The sequence below is a fragment of the Sinohyriopsis cumingii genome, chromosome 13, assembly GCF_028554795.1.
Source record: "Sinohyriopsis cumingii isolate HCF-2022 chromosome 13, ASM2855479v2, whole genome shotgun sequence".
Classification (NCBI taxonomy): Eukaryota; Metazoa; Mollusca; class Bivalvia; order Unionida; family Unionidae; genus Sinohyriopsis; species Sinohyriopsis cumingii.
In genome coordinates, this window is record NC_142973.1 from 62,328,474 (window position 1) to 62,351,826 (window position 23,353).

At 35.6% G+C, this 23,353-nt stretch overlaps 1 protein-coding gene across 4 annotated transcripts in view; it reads right to left on the reverse strand.

Annotated features, from left to right (window-relative positions):
- The window catches only part of LOC149785695 (CCR4-NOT transcription complex subunit 4-like), a 73,339-nt gene that overhangs the window by 42,870 nt on the left and 7,116 nt on the right, over positions 1 to 23,353 (reverse strand). For all 4 annotated transcript variants that reach the window (XM_089979555.1, XM_089979556.1, XM_089979557.1 and 1 more), the window contains exons 2-10: positions 21,300 to 21,362; positions 17,758 to 17,826; positions 14,523 to 14,588; positions 13,620 to 13,666; positions 12,192 to 12,281; positions 8,442 to 8,589; positions 6,820 to 6,984; positions 3,888 to 3,955; positions 1,516 to 1,614 (exon numbers count right to left, since the gene is read on the reverse strand). In XM_089979555.1, the coding sequence (XP_089835681.1) occupies positions 1,516 to 1,614; positions 3,888 to 3,955; positions 6,820 to 6,984; positions 8,442 to 8,589; positions 12,192 to 12,281; positions 13,620 to 13,666; positions 14,523 to 14,588; positions 17,758 to 17,826; positions 21,300 to 21,326 (779 nt within the window). In that variant the 5' untranslated portion in view covers positions 21,327 to 21,362. The remainder of the gene's footprint in view (positions 1 to 1,515; positions 1,615 to 3,887; positions 3,956 to 6,819; positions 6,985 to 8,441; positions 8,590 to 12,191; positions 12,282 to 13,619; positions 13,667 to 14,522; positions 14,589 to 17,757; positions 17,827 to 21,299; positions 21,363 to 23,353) is intronic.

Consider the following 23,353-nt stretch of genomic DNA (forward strand, 5'->3'; position numbering starts at 1 on the left):
AAAGTTGAAAAGCAGGCAGATTCAAAACGGAAACTTTCATTCAACAGCAATTTTCTGGAAATTTGATCATGATACATGTTAGAGTTTTCCATGACCAAATTTGGCGACTATTTAGAAAATTCTAGTGCCAAGCTTGACAGAGTCTCCAGGTCCTTTTCCTGTAAATCAGTCACAAATATTGTCCATGAAAGTTTCTCTGAATGCTCAAAAAAATATTTTCCAATCATTACAGCAGTTCAATATGTATGGAACCATATGAGATTGCTCACCTGATGACATCTGCCTAAAAGCCATATGCAAGAGCAGTTGGTCATGAAATCTGTCAGCAGGAATGTCTCTGTTGAAATTTCTCCAGTGATGTTGATTGTTTACTTAATCAAGACAACTGTTTCAAGGGTTCTCTAGTTTTTGTATATTCATTCATAATTGAGATATCAGCATCATTGTCAAGTACTGAAAAGCCCTTTGACAGGTTGCTTCGTGTCAAAATTGGTATGTTCATTGTTTTTTTTTAAATAGATAAAGTTGTGTAAATGTTTTCTACCTGTAAGAAAAGCAGCATTATTTGTTGTCACATTGGTATCACTTTCATTCATCTGATAGGCACGAAAAAAAAAAAGAGTGGACACTTTCTGTCAAATTTGGTCCAATTCTGTTAAGCATTTATTGACAAGTTAAAGAAATTTCTATTTCTAGTAGCAACTGACATTTAATTGCACAATGACATCATTTGTACAAACTTAAAAGCCCTTCATGCCAGAATACTTTTGGTAAAATTTGGTCTGGCAATGTTGAGTAGTTTTATTACACATGGGCTGTATATGAAGGCGAATCAACATCATTGTCATAAATCTGAAAGTCCTAGACAGCAGAATGTTTTGTGTCAAATTCTGCTGAGCAGTTGAAGAGAAGTCGTTTAAATCTTTCTATTTCTAGCAATTGCTATCATCTTTGATTGCAGATCAGATTTATCGTTACTAACTTCAAAAGTCTTCAAGTAAGGATGTTTTTCTGTCCAGTTTGGTCAGTTTCTTTAATGCAGTTTTAGGAAAAAAGTTGTTTAAGGTATTTCTGTTTTATTAACAGTTGCCATATTTAATGGCAAATCAGCATCATTTTTACCATCTTGAAAGATCTTCACACGAGGATGCTTTCTTTCAAACTTAGTCAAATTTTACTCAGCAGTACTTAAAAGTCACTGGGTTTTTTTTCTTCTCATTTTATTAAGGGTGGCCATATCTGATGAAAAGAACTTTACAGACCTTTATGCAGAAATGCACTTACCAAGTTTGGATGAAAATGGTTGAGAAAAGTTGAAAAATTCAACTGTTGCTAGATACTGGACAAAGGACCATGCCATAAGGTCACTTGGCTTCATGACAAGGTGAACCAAAAATCTCCAGCAATGTAAAACATGCTATTTCAATGCAAAAATTTAACTGAGCTCAACCAAAAAATGATATCCATGTGGTACTAAATGAAAGAAATGGGGTCCAATATAATGTTACTTCTCACCTTGCCGAAATTCTGTTATTGGTTGCAAGATGGTTGTGAGCTAAGTTTTGACTGTTCATATACTGCTCTAAAAGCTTCTGTTCATACTCCTGATGTTTACTGTAAAAAGAACATATGCTAAGTGAGGAAACAATTCACCTACTCTTACTTGCCAAAACAAATGGAATAGCCAGGGAGTTTGATAATAACAGTGAATAGATGAAAAAAAATGACAGATGAATATGTAAACATATGAATGAATAAATGATCTGATTTCATGATAGGAAAACAATTACAGGCTGCTTAGTAATAGGTATTATACTTTTCAATTTGAGCTGTGTCTCTCTCAGACACACACACACTAAAAATAACATGGCTTTTAAAGTGTTGGTATAAAGCAATTTGATACACCAATAATGTTGGTATATTAAAATGCTATGTGCCCATGACACATTAATACACATATATAAATATTAATTCAACAGTAGGCTATTGCTTCTATACTCATAGATCTGAGAAGCATTTCCACTGATTAATCTTTGACAACAAAAAGAAAATAAGGAGAAAAATATCAATAATCCCCACTCTCTACATGAATTAGACATGTTACACAATTTCATTGAAAACCCATCTTCTTTCCCTTTTCTCTTGTGTTTTGGGACAAAATAAGTTCAAATCCATGGAGTGAAAGAAAAAAGAACTTAGGCTAGATGAAACCTTTGATACTGAACTTCCATCAACAAGTAACCTACAAGAACCTAATTGATTGAAACAGTATGTGTACACTCTCCATGAGATTAATGTACATTGTTCACAATACCAATAAGACAAAGTTGCAATGGCCTATTGAGACTGCACACACAAACTGCAAAAACCTACAAAAAAGTTGTAAAAACAGAATATTTGCAAAATATTAAAATGTCAGGCTAATCTCCCCCTCTATCTCACTCGTTATGTTGGTTGGTGAGGTGGCAGGCTAATCACCCAACTGAGACACAGGGATGGACAATGAATATATGACCTTATAGCAAATTTCCCACTGCCATCACCATCACCACTCCCATTTCTCTTTTTCAACCATCATAGCAAGGGACAGGCAAAATTACATGAATTAATGAGTGTAGTTGATTTTTTGATGATGTCATGCAACAATGTCTTTAGACCAATCAATGGTGGTAAAATTTACAAACTGACCAATGGAAAGGGAAAGTGATATATGGAAGATAAAAACAATTGATGGTACTAATGTAAATTAAAGCATAATAATAACATATGTCATGAAAATACATTTTAACGTCAGAATTACCTCATGATGGTTTGTCATTTTGTGTAGTTTATATTCAACATTCATTTCAATATACTAGCCTGTCAGTATATGGCTGTGCATTCAGTTTCTGCATGTTAAGTATGCTGTGCTTGTAGTGCTTTACTTATGTTGTGCTTGTAGTGTTTTACTCTCTACATTTAAACCATCTTTTGTATTTAAATCATAAATGTGTCTTATATTTATTTAATCAGTATGAATGAAAACAGAAGCTTGAGAAAATGAAAGAAGCAACTTATCAATTTGCAAAGAAGAGTGTAGTTGAAAAAGATACATAACCATTTCTTGAAGAGGACACAATGAGCAGACGTTAAGAGTAGATTCACCCCGTCAATACACAGTTGACTGTAGTCAATCTGAACTCCATTGGAAATCCTAGTACATGTATTGGTATGTGAATATATATATATATATATATATATATATATATATATATATATATATATATATATATATATATATATGTGTGTGTGTGTGTGTGTGTGTGTGTAGTATGTATGCTATATCACTGATAATACCATTCACTGTATAAATTTCTCATTAAAAGGAACTTTGCAAGCTTGTTTCCTCAAAATGAAAAAGGAATAAAGTATATACACATAGTTTTCAAAGCAGATGATATAAGAGTTGCAGTATTTTCCAAGCAAATGGAAATATCATCTATAAATTCCAGTTATTCTTACTGCCTGCTTGTGATTTTTAAACCTTTTATTTCAAACCTTCTTTCATCCCAAGGAAACTGTTGAATCTTTTTGAAATTTAAATTCTGACAATGACTTTTTTCCAGAACCAAGTGAAATGATGTAGTGAAATCCCCACCCCCATGTTTTCAGCACTAAATGTGTCAATAGATTTTACTCCATGAAATATTAATAAGTGCCTTGCCTGTGAAATAAAAGCAAGTTTTGCATGGCATAATGAGACACTTAAATACATATATGGTTTATTGGTTACCAGAATGCTAGTGTCCACTTTTATCCACAAAGTTTTTTGTTTTGGAGACAATACTTGTATATAAATATATATAAAAAATCCACTGCCATTTCAGTTTGCTTCACTGGTGACTTACCCAAGCTGCATTTCTTCCTTGGTAAAGCTAGCAGCTTCTTCACCCAATTCATGAAGATACATACAATCCTGAAAATGTTTATAAAAATGTACACAAAAAATGAAATAATTTTTAACTAGGTTCTTTTTGGGTGTATTACTATTCAACAGTTCAAATAATTCTTCTTTCCATTTTAGTGTGGTTTAAAAAAAAAAGATACAAGACTCCTCACACTAAAATTAAGGTTTTTCAAGAAATAGCCGAAAAAGTATCTATTCATATATTTTCCGATCATGGACTGATCTGATCAAAATGCACACACTTAGTATCAGAAATACTTGGGCAGATTAAATAAAGAGCCTTGGGCAAAACAAAATCGAATGATACAGTTAAATTGTCCAAATCTTGTATCCTTAAAATGGCATCAAATCCTGTCATTTATCAGTTAGTAGTGGAGTGGAAGTACCTGCTCTTCTAGGAATGCAACTTCAGGGAGGTCATGCCTATGTGGTGTAATAAGGTAGGTATTATTGAAGAAACTATTTTAATATAGAAACTGGGTTATTCTTCAAAACCAAAACCTGATCATAATGTGTTGGGACAACAGGTAAAAGGTGGAGGGGGTTTAATCTCCTTACCTCTGATTTGGCCCTGGCTCTGTTTTCTTAAGATATGAAAAGCAGCTTCAAGTGACTTTAGTTACAGGCAAAGAATAGCTAAGATCTCAGGAGAAAATGTTTTTATCTCCTGTTAATCCACAAGTACAGTAACCTGCACTATCCCCTTTTGTGCTGCTGATATAGGCCATATGAGGTTAAATGAAGCTTTTTGAGATGAAAGGTCTCTCAGATATCATGGAATTGTACCCTTGATATTCAACAAGCTGAACTTCTCAAAATGCCACAGAAGATAGTGATGTATGTTAATGAAGCTCTTAAGTGAATGAAGTTTCTTTGCTTGAACTACTTGGAGATACTCTCCATTACCGCTCAAAGCCCATTAAGATATTGTTATAGCTCTCCATTACCCTTCAAAGAGCTGACCAACTGTTACAAAACATTTTCTTTCCGAGGACTTGTTTGATATGAGCCAAGAGTACAGCTTCAGCATTGCTGGACTGAGACCCAAAACCTTTTGAGTGCAGTTGTTCATGTAGTCATGGTGATAGCAGGATTTCCCTAGATTCAGTAGATCGTTTAGCCTAACTTCTCAAACTTGATGGAAGCTATCAGGATTAGTCTGCATTCAAATTTCTTTGCCTTCCAAATACCCTTGAGAATCAGATGGGCCAGGGAACGACTACAAATTAGAGCAGGTTGCCAAATGACCCAGTTTTCAGATCTTGGATAGGGAAGACAATGGTCTGGAAGTGGGCATTCTGCCTTGTGTCAAAGAGGTCCATTATGGGCTGACCCTAATGGGAACAGATTCAATGGAAGATCTGATAAATAGCAGGTAGGTTAAAGGTGAAAAAAGCCATTGTGTGTAAACTGTTTAATTCCATCTGGGGAGCAAGTCTGCTAGAACATAGACAGGATTTGTCAACATTACCACCAGATAAAACCAAAACCAAGCAGGCCAAGATCTGTGTATTTTTGTGCCATCTTGCCTTCAGATAGAACTGACAACAACATAGTAGTCAGAAAGAATTGAAAAATGCATCTTGCCATTATCAAAAGGCATTAACTATGACTTTAATTCCCAGGAGGCTGATCTACATGGACTGCTCATGAAGGGACTAAATCTCACTCACCTGCCAGGATAGGCAATTAAGCCAGTCATACTGACAGCAGTGCAAAGAGTGATTTCTGGCATCTGATCAGAAAGAAAGTCCAGTTGAAATCTATGAGATTGTTCCATTTGCTCAGTCCAAGCCCCTGATCATTTGGTTTAGTTGAACAAGTTTAGGAATTAGAAGGATCATCAAGAGACACGGATGCATGGCCAAATATGAGATCAGTGGCCATGCTGAGAAAACCAATGGGGATAATTATTCATGGACTGATATTTAACCATCAAAGTACTTCACCATGTTGACAGATTGCTCAGACTCTCGGATTTAGTAGCTATTTTGGAATTATTGTGAATTCATTTTAAGACATTTTTCATTCTATCATTGAGATACATGAATACTATTGACACATCAGCACAATATAGTGAACTTCATTTGGAATACCACTGGAACTGGTTTGGATTAGTCAATACTTTTGGACGTGATAGAACATGAGGTCTATTTAGGAGTTCATTTACCATATTGTAAGTTATTTTTACTTTTTCACTTTGTATTTTATGAAAATAAATTATATTTTGAATTTTACAAAACTTTTTGGTTTTCACTCTTTTTTTTAAAAACTCAGTTTAAGTCTTTAGTACCAAGAGGCCTTGGAAATATCTTCCTCTTTTATGCTGTAGCTCAAGTCTGAGTGATCGAAGGAGTTTTGTTATGACAGGGAAGTATACTCCACTTTCTCAATGAATTTCCTTTTATCCTCATTGTAGGCTATATTTATTAATTTAAATTACAGTATGGTAAATGAAATCCTAAATAGTCCAAGTTCAAGATGAATACAGCCACAGGTGCTGAAGACAAGTGACTTTTGAAACTGTAAGAAAACACAACTGATACCACCATCATTGCTGGAAAAGTTACTGACTTTGCCTGTAGGTTGCCAATTTTATGTTCTTAGAAGAAAAAAAATTCTCTAAAAAAACTGCTGTTGAAAATTTATATTGCTAAGTATTAACACTAAGCAGGATGTATGAATGCAATGAAACTAGATGTGGAAAGAAAAAAAAAAAACGCATGAAAAATACCATTTGACCAGATCAACAGCAATATTGTTTTCAATGCCCAGACTACCACTAAAAGTTTTACCCATTCAAAGACAAGGCAATGGAGGATAAATCTTTCTGCAATAATAAAATATCTGAATGAAAAATTAGAGCAACTTACTGACTTAGGACACTGTGAACCTCTCAGAAAATGACTGCAGTACTTAGTAGTACCAAGAGAAGCTTTCAAAGTCCGTCCATCAATGTGGACATTATTGACAGCGACGATGGCCTTGAGAGCATCTTCTGAGCGATTGTATGTTACATAAGCACTAGCACTGGGACCCTGAATAGAAAATAATACATTAAACAAAAATCCTTATTTCAAAAATCAGTCACTAATCACTTAGCAGCATGTCCATCTGCAACTGTACCTACTTTTTACATTGACATCAGACGTCCAATAGTCATATGATATCGACAATAAACAAATTTCCAAGATTACATGGCTTTCATTTATAAGTTAGATTTGTTTTCCTACAGTAACATTAGGAATGGTTTATTTTGATATCACGTGATTATCTGATCTCTGATGACACTGACATGTAGGCTGCGAGATTTGTAGTCATGTGATTAGGGATGCAAATGGAAGATTTGGGTCAAATTTCATCAACACTAGTTTTGTCTCATCTTTCAGTGGATCAAACATAACGTATGCTATGCTTGTAATTTCTGAGAAAATAAATTGATTTAATGCATGTATGTCTTGATGAAAGGTCGTTCAAGCCTGCTAGGCTAGCTAGTAAGTGGCTATCCTCTGCCGACACCAAACAGTTCAGCAAATTCCAACTTTTCAACAGGCAATGGACTCTGACCCTACACCCAAACATAAATGTCCAAATATCAAAACTGGTGGCAAGGGTCAGAGGAAACTCTGAATATAGTGGCAAGTGCCTTTTATTTCTGAACACACCTGTCCAAGAAATCTCTTGAGTTATATTATTAAAAATTAACACATACGCACATTAAAATCAGCAACATGCATCACATATAAAATAATTAAAAATGTAACAAAGGTAAAATATAATGATTTATTCCATATTTTGCCAGAATTTGCTTCAAAAAGTAAATATTCATATGTCTGCCTGAGAAAATGCGATATTGATCATGACACTGACTACAAGATGGAAATGACATCTGATAAGATGAAAGTAACCAGCCAGTACAGAAGTATGTGATGCATATAAATACCAAAAAAAGTGCTGATATTTGTACTGCAGTAGGATCACAGGTTATAAAATGTCCAGAGGAAAGTAATACAGGGTAATGGAGCATCTCTCTCCCTCTCCTTCTCTATTCTTCAAACTATAATTTTCTTTACACGCTTTTAATTTAAATCCCTAATTAAGCATAAGATGAGAATCAATTTCATATCAACGAGATAGACTTCAAAATCGTTTTTTTTCAAACACAACAATTTCAAACCTACTGCTTAAGCAAAACTTATGATCTGCAAATACACTGCGACTGTCAGCACATCTCTATTCATACAGATGACTTAATTTTTTATTCAAGGCATTTTCATGTATGTCTTCATTAATTTAATTAAAGCATCCTTGAAAGACAAGCTGATATGAATCACTCAGAAAAAAATATACCAAAAAGATGCTGTCTTTTATCTTTAAAAAAATAAAATTAAAAAAAAATGAACCATTCTGAATTGTAAATAACAATTGGGGCTTCAAATAGAAATAGGGAATGCAACTGCTAAACACGAGAAATAAGCAGTGATTTTTTTTATACCTGTGAACCTGCATAGGAAGTACTCTGGTTTATAACAACTTTGTGTATCTTTCCAAACTTTCCGAAGTATTCTTGCTTTTTAAGAACTTCTGGATCAGCTAACCTCTGAGAAAGACCAACCACAAACACAAGATTCTTCTGCACAACCCTGAAAATAATGAGGACCAGTGACTATAATCATCTACATGACAGATTTTAAACACACACAAAAAACCCGAAGTATTTAGATAACTGTTATTACAAGTTGTGTACATTGCCAGACATAAGACATTTTCATTTGAACGAGATAGTTGTACTTGACTTCACATGTGTATAATAAAATGAACTGTCAAATGCAGATATAAAATGGGCTGTCAATTAAGAAACTTCACACCTACTAACTTTCACTAATTTTGAGTTATTTAAATGTAGATATTTACTCAAAATTACAACACAACAAAACACTACCAGCATGCAATCTGCAAGTACACAGCTTACCTCTACAAAGCTTTTAGTATTCTCCATCAGACTGAAGTGATCAGTATTACATTTTGAGCAAGCAATGGGGACATACTCCCACCCAAAACTGCCAGTGTCTCTCTAAATTTAATAAATCCCAATATCATTATCATTTATATGGATGGGCTAGATGTAAATAAAATGCCCCACTAACAGCTCAATTAAGTTCCAACACTGATCTTGACAACAAAATGTTGGCTCCTGGCACAGGCTATTAAAAAAATCTTCAAATAACAAAAGCCCCTTTTAGGGACTGACATTCTACTGCACGAAAAGAACAGAAATCAATGAAAAGGACATTCTTCATTTTATAAGTAGGGTGCTGAAACCATCTTGGATATTTCTGAGCAAAAAAGAAATTTTCAAGATTTGATGGAAGACCAGCATTATTACCACTGAGAACCAACAAGAAATTATCAGCATTTTGGTAAAAGCATATGTTTTTTAGTAAATTATATTTCTCTGACAATACATACCTGATCACATTACATTATAACAACTTTCCGCTACCTCCAAATCCAGCCCTCCTGGAAACCTGAAAAATATCCGTCTACGTAGGATATAGACAAAGCGAACCAACTCTTAAAGCTTAGCTCCCTTTTCTCATCGCTAGGTGGACAGTTACACCAAGATGTTACGAATGTTTTTCTTACTTGAGTGAAACTTTAAATGATGCTTGCATTGTGGGGAAGCATGGGAGGAATTATCTGCAATGTGATCAGGTAAGTATCCTCAAAGAAGGAAAATTTATATATAAAATAATTACTTTCTCCATCAAAATCATTATCTGATCAGATTACATTAGGAGAACAGGTGAGGAGGAAATGCTGAGCATCCTACATCTACCTGTATCACCCAGCAGGATCAAGATCACTTTAATAAAAGGATAAACTATTGTTTAACACAACAAGAGACAATTTGTTTATATATAATCGAGGGAAATCTGTGGGATTCCACACTTAATTATTGTCTCCCCAAAAGTTTGCCAGGTGAATCTAATGAATGTGTCAATTTCATGTCTGAGTCAACAGGTGGTGCTTTCTTAAATGGGGAGTGGTCACTGTCTGTGCAGTTAACACTAATCCAACAAGATTTTAATTCTCTCCTTAGCATGGCCATTTCACATAAATGGCTTGACTTTAATATTATAGGATAACAGGATTATCCATGAAGGTAGTATGCTAATTTGAGGCAGAGGTCTGGCGACTGCTCTCCTATTGCAGTAGTATATTAAAACAAAAAAAATTGTCTGACATTATCAGGACCATATTTCCATGGTTATGTTTGACCCATTTGTCGAAGGCACTGGAAAAAGTTTTCATTTATAAGAGGATGATATGAAGGACCCTCTCCTAAGGCATCAACATGCCACTGACCATTACAAGTCAAATAGTAAACTGGCATTGTAACAGGTCCATCCCCCCATTGAGTAGGCTGCATAGCTGTAAGAAACTTCCTCGAATAATAATGTCTTGTTTGATGCTTTCTCTGACATACGATCCGTTTGGGAGAATATTGCCAATTAACGTGTTAAGAGTTCCATATCTAGATGGATCAAATGTCAAGAATGGATAAGGCAGTTTTCAATACATTGATTATTCACCCTGAAAGGCAAATTAGGGAAGTAAGGAGGGTCATGTTATTAACCAAAAACCATATTAACCGAATGTTTTTGTAGTGTGGCACTCTGGAATGCCGACCTTCGCTATCTACAATGTCTTGAACTGGGATATCACATGGTATAACATCTTCATCGTCTTGGTTGATGTTTATTATGATGCATGAATGATTCTCTCAATGAGTTTGAGAGATGCTAAAGATTCTATACCTAGATGGACCAAAATGCTGAGAAGGAACAAGGTCAGACTTCTCTACATTAACTCTTCACCACACAATGAAGGAAGTAAGGTTGTTCATTTCGTGAGCCAAAAACAACTTGCCTAATGTTTATGTGGCATGTCATGCAGAAACATTGCTATCTCTGCAGCTGATGCTCTTAGTGAAGGCTCAAGGGCTCAGACTGTGGCCATATGAATTGCCGTTGGACACGTCATGACTGACTGCATACTACTAACATCAATATCACATGTCTGAATTGCCATTGGACTTCATAACCTGAAATGTTCTGGAGTAGACGCCCGGTTTATACAGTATTTGTACTATCCACAACACCAATTACAAACTGAAAAACTAGATTTTCTATGTAAGCCCCCCATCACCCACTTCACAGGATTGCTTGGGAGTTCCTTCATGAAGGTAGGTTGAAAACAGTGCAGGGTTTTGAAAATCCAGAGACCCTCTGACATGGTTTGGATCACCCACCATTTTGAGAAGACTGGTCCAAATCTGATGAAAAGGGAGCAGATTGGTGCCTCAGGAGGGTCACCAGAGTGTATGGGTGATGACAACAGATGATCTGGGGTTGCAGAAACTGTTCCTCTCTCTCTCTCCCCTCCCTACTCATCTGTGAAAACAGGACAAGATGAGAACCACCACTACAAATTCTCTGGGTTGTGCCAAGATAGTAAATTGCACTGAAAGCTAAATTGCAACTCCTTTGCATCTAGGATTCTCACCTCCTCAATTCTGATGCCCTAACAAAAGTGGTGAATGGAAAGAGAGGGAACATATAGGAAAACAGCAACTATTGATTGATTGAAGCAGAGGATGACAAAATCCTATATAGATTTACTCTACTGTTGCCCTGAACTAAATTCCATTCACTCCAATGTCAGATCGGCACGTTTTGTCATTTCCATTTCATCACCTTTATCAGTGGGAAATAATGACGAAGTATCCTCTTTTCTTTTTTAGCATGTGCCATCAGTGGTGATCGCATTATGGAATACTGGTCAGGGCACAGCTGGTATGGCTCAGTCAGATGGCTTCAAAGCAATGCTGGTTTGCTCTGAATTTCATAGAATGGTTGGTCTGATTGATTGGTTGGCCAATCACCAGTTGGAGATAAAGACTTTTGACGAGTGTAAACATGTATAACACACACATGAGACTACTGTATTTCATAAATACAGTATATTCTGGCGCTATTCTGCATCTTCATCATTGGGTGAGGGTGAAGAGTGGCACCATTTCCATTCAGAACGATCTAGACCTTCAGATGAATGCGTGTGTGTGTAAAGTTTCGAGGCAATCTTCCATATAGTTTAGAAGGAGTAGCTGCAAAATGCACACTTGATGGACTGATGACAGTGTACTAATCAGCTTAATAAAGGAAAGTATTAATGAACTTACCTAACATTAGCCAAATGTTTCCTATTTTCTGCTGCTTTCTGTTTCCTCTGCATATCCTTTTGACGCCTTTCTTTTTTAATCCTTTGCAGTCTATAAGAGAATGGATAAATTTGTTTTCCATTGAACACAGAAACACATTAAAAAAAAATTTTAAAAAACTTTTAATGAAATTTAATACATTTATTAGTCTTTGTACTTCAAAACTGTCATTAAAAAATATTAATATTGAAAAATCATTGTTTACAACTTTAACGAAAAATCAACCATATACACTGCTAACCTTAATTTGGACAAGGTCTTATAAATGTTGTCACAATAATCCCTTTTTTTAACAGCCCCCCCCCCCCCAAACAAGCAGTCACCTGCTTTGAACAGCCAAAATACAAATTCACAGACAAGTTTGCATTTACATGTACCCCTCAAAGGTGGTCACCCTTTTAACATGGCTGTGACCAACAGATCAGTGCAAAAATGGTAAAATTTACCACTTATGAGCAGCCACAATATTGATCAGAAAAATCTTACAAATATTTGATTTCTAAATTCAATATACTGATGAATTTGCTCCAACATGCCAATAAAGCATCTTCAATCCATGCAAATAAGTCAGTAAACTGATTATCCTATGGCTGCAATGTTGGCAGTGTGGCAGTTTATAGTGATGTCTACCACTGGGGCTTCATGCCGCATACATGTCCCACCCAGTCACATTATCCTGACACCAGGCTTAACAATTCTAACACTAACCTCTTTACACTGAGCACCAAGTGAGGCAGCTGCTAGTACCATTTTTATAAGTCTATGGTATTTCTCTGCCAGGGTTTGAATACAATTACAAAATTTACATTCATTTAAAGTAACAATGTTTCCATTAATCAGCTTACTTTGCAGATGATGATTTGTCAATTACACAGAACAGAACTGACAGCTGGCAGAACCAAATATATGAAGATTGAAATTATAGGAATGATGGGATAATTTTCTAAAATATAGGACCTTGAAACAATCCTCCATCTTTCTAAATAGGAATTAGAGCACGAATCTGCTGTCAAATTTATTATGCAAAGGGACTGAAACATTTCCCTATCTTCCTTATTTCATTTCCATCTCTCGTCTGTGAAACTTCAAGCATTTGGAAAGTTAAGTAGTCACTACCATTGAGGTTGTCACAAACTTCACAAAAAGAAATCTTGTAAAAGAGATGGATTTGCTGACAGTCCGATTCAAGGATGAGTAGGATCCTCTAGCAAGATGCACACAGGTATACGACTAATCATTAAAAAGGCAATTTACAAGCTGTAAACCTAACTGCATTCTTCTACAGGATCCTACACATCCTTTTATCTGATAATCTGCAAAAAAAATCTTTATTATAAAGCTTCTGCTGGAAAACAGGTAAAGACCTCTGTGGTAGTGACAGAAACTTACTCTTCTTCTGTCAAAGGTTTGAACTCTGCAGGATCTTCTGGGTACTGCTGCAAACAAACGTATTCAACAATTGAGTACCATCATAATAATCATCATCATCATTAGCAAGATTTCAAAGGCATTCAAAAAACTTAAAAAGCAAATTTGACAAATCTTTAGCTTCTACCAAGAGTCAGTGATTACATTAGGACTTACTGAGGATAGTGAAACGTCTTATGTCTTGCAACTCAAGACAAGTGGGACCACTGCAACACTCATGAGATCAAAACTTAATTTTCAAAATGTGACGCTTATTTAATAGCTAGAAATGCATCCCATGTTAAATATGTTTCTGAGATGACAACTTAATGAAATTAGCATTTTCATGTACATTTTTTAAATTTTTTATATACATGAATAGGTTACTGAATAGCAACTATTTCAATATGACATGGCACTGTAACTTGCTGGTTCCTATATGTGATTTGGAACCTTGAAAGGCAAAGTGGACAACAATCTTGAAATTATCAAACTTCTTATACTGTCATTTTGTTGTCAAAGTGTCCAAAAATGTTACTGTCCATGCAGTTTCTCTGGATGAATTACAGGTGCAACTGGCATATATTACAATAGCTGCAGTATTAAGATAAAAGAGCTTTATGTTATTTCACTTCACCCTATTTAAAGGGGTGACTGTAAACAGACCAATCCAGTAAGTCACATTTGTATTTAAGACATCTTCTAAATTTGAATAGTGGTATACATGGGGCAACAATCTGCATTGTTTTAGTATACTTTCCAATCTGCCAGTACTTTAAAATTAAAAAATTCAAATTAGCCATTGCAACAAAACTCGTGCTTGTCTTAACTGTTCCTATTTCACATAATACACTCTTACAAAAACTAGCCTTAAGTACCAACTACCTTTCTACATGCTGGACACAACCCATTTTCATCTGTTCTAATTCTGTGCCAACAAAATCTGCAGATCTGAAATGGGAGAAACAAGTAACGATATGTATGGGAAATATTTAGCATGGGGCTGATACTCTAATGGTCAAAAAGATATTTCTAAAATTTAAGATAAGACCATTTCTTCTTTTTAGATGCAGAGTGGTGAAACCACCTCTGATATTTCTAAGCAGTAATAGTATTTTCAAATTAGCTGCTGTGACAGCCATGTTGGATTTAAGACCATTTTCACTCAGGACCATCACTGGAAATCTTTTGATGAAAAGCCCATATGAATATGTCCATCTATTCTGGTGGAGTAACAAGACGATCAAGATGGCTACTCCATATAAATATGACCATCCATTTATGAGTAGCAATAACAAGATTTTCAAGATAGCCGCAGTGGTGGCCATATTGGACATGAGACAGCACTATTCTACTTTAAGATCAACTAGACATCATTAGAAGCCTTTTATTGAAAACCCTTTTGTTGATATGACCATCCATTCATTCAGGAGTTGGAGTAGTGCGAGGGCCATCCTGGATAACCAAGCAGCACCATTTTCATTTGGGACAATCTAGACTATGGGATGAATGTGTTTCAAATTTCATGGCAGTCTTCCAAGTAGTTTAGGAGATGTAGTGAGAATAAACTTGTCCTAATAGATGGTTGGATGATCAACAATGGACAACAGGAAATTCCAAAAGTTCTGGTCTCTGACCAGTAGAGGTAAAATAATTTTAAAAAATGGCTAAATAATCTTGACAGTAGGAACAGAATTTATGGTGCTGACTTGAAATTCTCAAAGTGAATGCTTTCTTAAATTTGGTAAATATAAGTGCATCCAAGTTGCAGAATTGAGGCTAGACGCAAACACATCGACTTTTATTTAGAAGACAAGATGAATGCAGAACTCGACCTTGATGATGGCAACAGTGATGCCAATATATGTTATGTTGGACCTAGGATCACAAGAACAGCGGACATTATACCCAACACACTAATGATTTTGGGTATACATTTTAATCCAATACCTCATGTAAGTGCTTTTGTGTGTGTGTGTGTGTTTTGGGGGTTTTAACATAGCTTAACAATTTTTATTCACACTGATATGATGTTTGCAGTATGGCAGTTTATAGTAATGTCAAGCACTCATGCCACAGACATGTAGCATGATGTCCCACCCCGTCACATTATCCTGACACCTGGCAGACCAGTCCTAACACTAACTTCTTAATGCTGGGTTCCTAGTGAGGCAGCTGTAAGCACCATTTTTATACGTCTCTGATGTGACTTCGCTGGGGTTTGAACACATGACCTCCCATATCCAAGGTGGATGCTCTACCCACTAGGCCACTGGAGATGTGAGTGATCTGGATTTTTAACCTTGCTTTAACAATTTTTCAATCATATTGCTATGATGTTTGCACTGTGGCACTTTATAGTGATGTCTAGCACTGAGGCATCATGCTTTAGACAGGTAGCATGATGTCCCACCCAGTCACATGATCCCGACAGCAGGCCAACCAGTCCTAACACTAACCTCTTAATGCTGAGCGGCAAGCGAGACACCTGTTAGTACCGTTTTATAAATGTCTGATATGACTCTGCTGGGGTTCGAAGCTGCGACCTCCTTCATCCAAGGCGGACGCTCTAACCACTTAGGCCAGCAGAGCGGTCTGCACATTTTAGAACTTTGATTAGAATTAAGATGCAATGCTTCAACAAGTCAGCTTAAATTCCAATATCTTTGAAGGCAACAATAACCTTTGACAATTTACCAAATTCAGATGATTTAGTGATATAGATGTAAACATATGGGTAGATTTAGAGGTTGAAAAAGGTCTGCTAAGGTTGGTCATACAACTTCACCGATTTAATGGTGAATGTGTTTTTAAATTTTTTTAAAGCATATAAAAATTCTTCAATGAAAAATAATTATGTCTTTAAGATCAGTATTTACTCTTAAACGTATCTATAGATACTAAAATATGTACAAGAAATGGAAAATGGCTCAAATTAATGCTGAACTTAACATATACTACAGTGCTATAAATTGTACCAGGTAACAGGTGTTCTATTTATAGCGTCATGTACTCCTCAATGTTGGCACATTTAATCAGGCAAAACAGTAATGGAGTTTTCATGCACAAGATCAATGTTAATGTACCATTTTGTTCAGAACAGACATAACAATATGAAAATAAGAAAAATAATTGCACAACTTTTCACATTTGTTTAAGATGAAGCTCTACAGTTTTGTATGTTGCATAGGGTTTGAATTTTAAAGAAAAGAATTCCCCTGGGTTTCCTTGCTGATTATACTGGCAATTTAAAAGACCTTTCATATCTTCAGTATTGTTCAAAGCACCTTTAATTCCCTTATTTTGGTATATGACTGATGGGTGTAATATCGGTTAAAGAGTATACAGCTTGGTCTTACTGCATCTATAAAAAAATACTGCTAGCGCCACTTTTTCATTTTCACTTCCTGGACTGCAGAAGTAAATTGCAAAATAAAATAAAAGCTGATAACATTTTGTTTAAGATTTATAGATTTGGTAATTCATTCAATGTACTTTCAGAAGCTGGTATTGTCTGATCTGGCCAAAATCATTTTCCCATATTTTAATAACTGCTCAAGATAGTGTACTTAGGACTAATTCAGGCTGGGGTTTTTTTTAGCACAAGGAAGCAGTCATTTTAGTGCTGTATGCTTAGATCATGTACAATTTCCACAAGTACAATATGTCAAGAAATTTCAGCCATACATGAAATACAGAAGTATACCAACATTTCCTCCATTGCACATATTGCAAATGCAAACAACTTCACCTGACACCCATCACTCTCTCTGAAGTTCATAATATCTGTAGAGCGACCCCAGACACAAACTTTGAATGTTTTCATTGCCAGATACACTGTTTTAAGATGGAAAATCACTTCAACAGTTTATATCACATTTAGCAACTTTGGCCACTGCTGGTGCCAATGTAGATGTGAATGAACATCCAGTGAAGAAAAGTAATAAGGCGTATTTTTCACCTTTAACATGATGAAAAAGCACACAGAGCAGTATGTGCATGTGTGTGTGTAATGAATGTATTAGGGTTGGGTTTAATGACAGAAGAAAAATGGGTTCATGGTGCAGATTAAAGGTAAAGTTCTAAAACAGCAATTAGAGAGATAGAAAGAAAAGCTAACCTGATATCCACATGTGCATGGAAAGAAGTTGATATCATCTATCTCCAAGGGCTCCATACACAAAGGACACTGCATAAAAAAGGAAGAAAACAAATGCATGTCCCATCAACACCATTTTGTTTTAGCATCCCAACATAACATGCAAACCTTAATTTTAATATGAAAGCCTGTATTGATTCCATTTCTCTCTCTCTACAGAAAAAGTGAAAATAGGCTGCAATTTTCTTAACATGGAAATTCAAAATCAAAATTGGTAAATGAAAGCTTGACATAGCACTTCATTTAACACTGAAAATGGTGGATACTGTGTGGAATTCTGGATTCATCATTAACCCATCAAGTATTGTGCAGTTTTCAAACAAAAATCCAACAACTGTTTGAGAAATGAAATGAAAATGGCACTCTTGCTTTTAAACCAACTGTACATGATACAGTCACAAAGCCCATACTGTTCATCTTCAGAACAGATAAAACTGGATTTGGGGATTTCAAAAGGGAGTGTTGCTAAGCACGATTTGCAAAGGAGAGAAACCATCTAGTAAATACCACCTTACTGTAAACAATCTCTACACATTCCATGATATTGACTAGACTGCTAGATGTCTTTCAGTAGGAAAAAAAAAAAAACAAACCACATGTTGATATAATTATCCAATCAGCAGGAATAGTTGCAACAAGATTTTCAAAGTAACCACCATTTTCATTTAGGACTACTGTATTTCATGTATTTTTTCGTACCCTTTAAATTTTTGGGACATAATCCAGTCATCAAAATAATAATTATTTATATGTATCATAATTTTTTGTACATATCACTTGGAATTTTTCTTTAAAAAATCCATTAAATTATCGGACATAAAATTTATAATAAGATTTACATTTGCAAAAAAGATCGAAAATACTGTATTGCCATTTTGTTTTTTACAAAAATTAATAATTGTTGGTGAGAAAATTCAATGATTGATGCATAGGCATAGGCACCCGCAGCATAGGTCAAGGGGGTCACATCACCCCCCCCCCCCGCGAAGTCATACTGCATATATATATATATATAAATAAAATTCCGACATGTTTGATCATGCAAATGAAGCTGAAAATATGCCACAAGATTCTCTTCAAAAACTCTTAGTAAATATTAGCTTTAGTTTCAGACTGTTTACTCTGATAACTCTCCTTCCCATGCCTGAACCCCTTTACAAAAAATCCTGATCCACCCCCTTGCAAGAAATCCAGCGGGCGCCCATGTGCATAAGCTCTTGTTGTCATTACAATATCTACTGGTGTTTATTAACAAATGGAAGAAGGACTTCACAGACCATACCTTTAAATATTATCGTTAATTAGCTCTCCTTATTAAGTCTGTCACCATAACAAAACACCATGTGCATTTTAAAATTAGTTCGGAAGCACTTTGATGTTTTCTTATCCAACAAAAATTACATCTCAGTACATGCTCAAGTGAAAACAGAGCATTATTCAACTAGTCTATTTGTTTCATTATAGTCATACAAACAAAAATATAAAAACCCTTGTCATTTTCTATCGTAAATAGGAAAGTCACAGACTATGTTAAACTGATTTGTATCCTTTAAGTGCTTGTTCTGTTATGACTTAGATATAATTACCATTTTTTGCAAATCTATTCTATGATATACCCCACTATTATCTTTATTGGCGAGTTCAAATAACAAGTAATGCATATGATCGCTTGTCCTTATAACATCTGCAGTATGGACAACGGCTTCAATAGCACATTGACAGATTTTCATTTCCCTAAAGAGAGCTTCATTTCCCTACTGGCAGCCTCGCTGATTTGACTTCTTCTGTCGATTCTTGCCCTCAATCTGGTTTCAACTGGAATAACCAAAGTGCTAAGCATGGTTAATTACCATGTAAATAACACTGCATAGCCGTGTGATTGTTGTGACAATTTACATCATAATTAAAACAATAATGAATTGTTGGTTTAGCAGTGTTTATTAATAATGGAATATAGTAAGGTCATAATATATGAGGATTATCACAATCATCAGGTAACAGACTTTTTTCTCTTTGCAAAAGCAATAAATAAAAACCATCCTGAATAAATACATTCTTGTACACTGACCAATTTTTTTCCATCTCACTCTCTCTCACACACACATGCAAGCACATGTGCGCACACTCATTAACTAAAGAATGATTTCAAGTTCTTTATTTTTATTGCAATTTGACAATGAGATTAATGTTGCTGTAAAGATGTGGACTCGTATTGTTGTGTACAATTTACCAATAAATAATACCCGTAACTAATACACGTTCAAACCATCTTAATCATTCTGCCAACATTACAGCTACATGTGCTCTAAATGCAGACAAGCTTGCACACTGAGACACCTCTCTCACTAATAACAAATCTTTTTGAGTACTTTTATTTTTATTGTAATTAGATTCTAGTTCAGAGCAGAATGAGACAGAGAAAATATGCATTTACTTTATACGTTTGTACTGTTAGGTTGTCAAGTAGCACGTGTTCTGTAGAACTTGTTCCGGTACAATCATTTTATTTTTCGTACAAGATCAGTACCACCAAATTTATAATTATTTATTATTTATTTTGCATATAATTTTTGGTACACTGAAATTAATAATTCTTTTTCATGTATGAAAAATTACATGAAATACAGTAAATAGATTTTTCAATGAATGTGTTTGAGAAGTTTTATGGGCAATCTTCCCAGTAGTTCAGGATGCTGGCAGGATAGGGACACAAGGTGATAATTTATTTTGTAGTTTATGACCAATAGGGCAAAGAACCAGTTACATCTGACCCATAAAAGCACAGGAAATGACTGGCCCCATGCTGAAAACTGAAAAAAGGAGTAAATTAAATAATCTAGTTCCTATCAACCTCTTCAAAAACCTTGATGTTTAGAAAGCATGGACACTGGAGCCATCTCAAGCCACAACAAGAACATCTAGTATGTTCCATTCATTTGCCACTTCCATAAATATGTAAGACACCATAGTACAATGGAACCACCAAAGCTTACAACTAAATATTGATTTAACCAAGTTTTTACCCAAATAATCTGACCCAATAGCTGACTACATTCAGAAAAATCTTTATATAACAAATACATTTGACAATGACACTATCAATGTGCCTGAAGTATGGCGAGTACAAGGATATAAGAAATGTTTGGACATGGGACTAAAATGATATTCCTTTATCTAAACAATGCCTTCCTCATGAAGCAAACGACTGAGTGATCACTGATGCAGATGTGTGCCAGTGACCACTTCAAGCAGGGTGAAACCTTTGCTTGGTTAGGTAACACCTGGTCCCTGACTGCAGATGACCATTACATACAGAACATCTGTAATTGAAATTTGCTTTGGGGCTTGGGTTGGGGATGGGCAAGGGGTTTGAATGGACACTGTGAATAAGTGACTTAGTAAATTAAGGTTTGACTATGTGTGCAATATAAAGGTTACTTCTGACATACCAACACTTCCTTGATTATATACATGTTTTTTCAACACAAAAAGATGTAACTTACCTCAATTTGTTCTTCACTTCCGGACATTGTAGCAATATCACAGTTGGAGAAACTGCACTAAAACTAAGAAAAAAAAAATCAAAACAAAAATTAACAGCATAAGAAAGCATTGTAATTTGCAGTTAAAGTGGATGAACAAAAACCAACTATCACATGACAAAAGCTAACTTTTGCAGGGTCTATGCTGTGAAATGACCTCTCTCCAGCCGTGGGTAAAAATAAGGAGACCTGTGCAAAATAACCTAAATGCTTATATAGTTCAAAACAGTCTCTTTAAATTTATTTTTGCATATTTTCATGTCAGATGATTACAATACTGATGAAATACTAAATCATAGTTACAACATCAACGAGAGTCCCTCAATAGGACTGATGTTCTACTGCCCGAAACGAATTTTCATGAATTCATATGAGGCCATTTCTTATTTTAACTTTTTGTATGTTGATATTCTTGAGCAATATATATTTTATCTTCAGGTTGGGGTGGGGGTGATAAATTCATTTTAATCATGTAATACTCGTCTGTCACTACTGCGATCCTTTACTATCCATGCAGAAATTACCCTCATCAATATAAAAAATTCCATCCACCCATTAGATCAGGGGTCTCAAACATGCAGCCCACCAAGCCATATCCTGTAGCCTGCAAAATAATTGGCTTCACAAGATGTCACGAAAGTTAACAAAAGTTGTGTGGCCCTTGGGCCATCAAAAATGCCCTCATGTGGCTCTGAGGGTGGTTTGAGACTCCTGCATTAGTTTGACAGTTCCAGAAGTTCAGAACTGGAAAGAAACCAGACCTAGCCCCCCCCCCCAACCCCTATGACAATATGGAAATAGCAACTGGTGAGTAATTACATCATTAAAATTAGTTTCACCACCCAACCTACTACAAAAACTACATTTAAATGTCAGTAGTACATTACCCATTGTTAATGCTTTGCATTTGCCATTTCGAAGGGAGGATGAGGTCTTAAAACTGGTATTAAAAAAGGATGCATTCACCTTTACGGTATGAATGTACACTACTGTATGATAGTATCAGCTTGGACCACTTTTCTGTGCTGCAGCTGTTGACCCCAAACATATTATGGTTTTGCTCTAAAGTGGGTCTGCCTAGATAAGCCCATGAGGTAGCAATAGCTTGGACTTCATGGGCTTTAATCTTCATGAATGAAAGAGCCCTCTCAGTTAAAGTCTGACAAGCCCTATTGATTGTGAAAACAATCTACATAGAAACAGTGGATGCCGAAATAGCAGTGCCTTTAAGAGGCGGAAAAGATGTTTCCTACCCTTCATTATCCTTTTCAAGTTGGCCACTGTAATGACCTAACTGGGCATAAGAATTGATCTTAATCATCTCCAGCAACTGAGACTAGTGACCACTATAAAAGTGGAGTAAAAAGGTCTCTGCTTTGACAAAATACCTGGCTGACAAAGAGAAAGACTCATAATTGCAGTTGAGCCATAAACAACATTTTCCCCCCAGATAGGGCACAAAGCTTGCTCCTTTGTCTCACAGATGCTAAGGAGATGATGGTTTTTTTTAAGGGTAAGGTTCTATAAAGAAGTTTCACCCAACAGTTCATTGCAGTGGGTGGGGTGGGGTGTTTGAAGAACACCATGTGCACGAGATTGGATCTTTGTATTAGAGAGACACTGATCTCCAACGCTCAAAATAGCAGACAAGATCGGAAGCACAAGGATGCTAACCAATGAAATGGCCTTTATAGGATCTGAATATGCTGGAAATGCTACTCCATAGCCCTTATATTATAGCCAGAGTGATCTCTCTCTTTAAACAGGAACATGTCAACCATTGCACTCTCAGTCAGGACTACCATATATACTCGTGTATAAACCGAATAATTTAGGAAAACGTAAGGGCCTGGAGGGGGGATCGGCTTATCCAAGGGCCAAGGTCTAAACATGAGTTTTTCGGTCTTTTTGTTGACTACTGTAATGGCTGTAAATCTCTGGACACCAAACAATAACTTTTTCCATGTCCTATGGCATAGGCATGTAAAAAAGAGTAACTTTCGGTGACCATACAA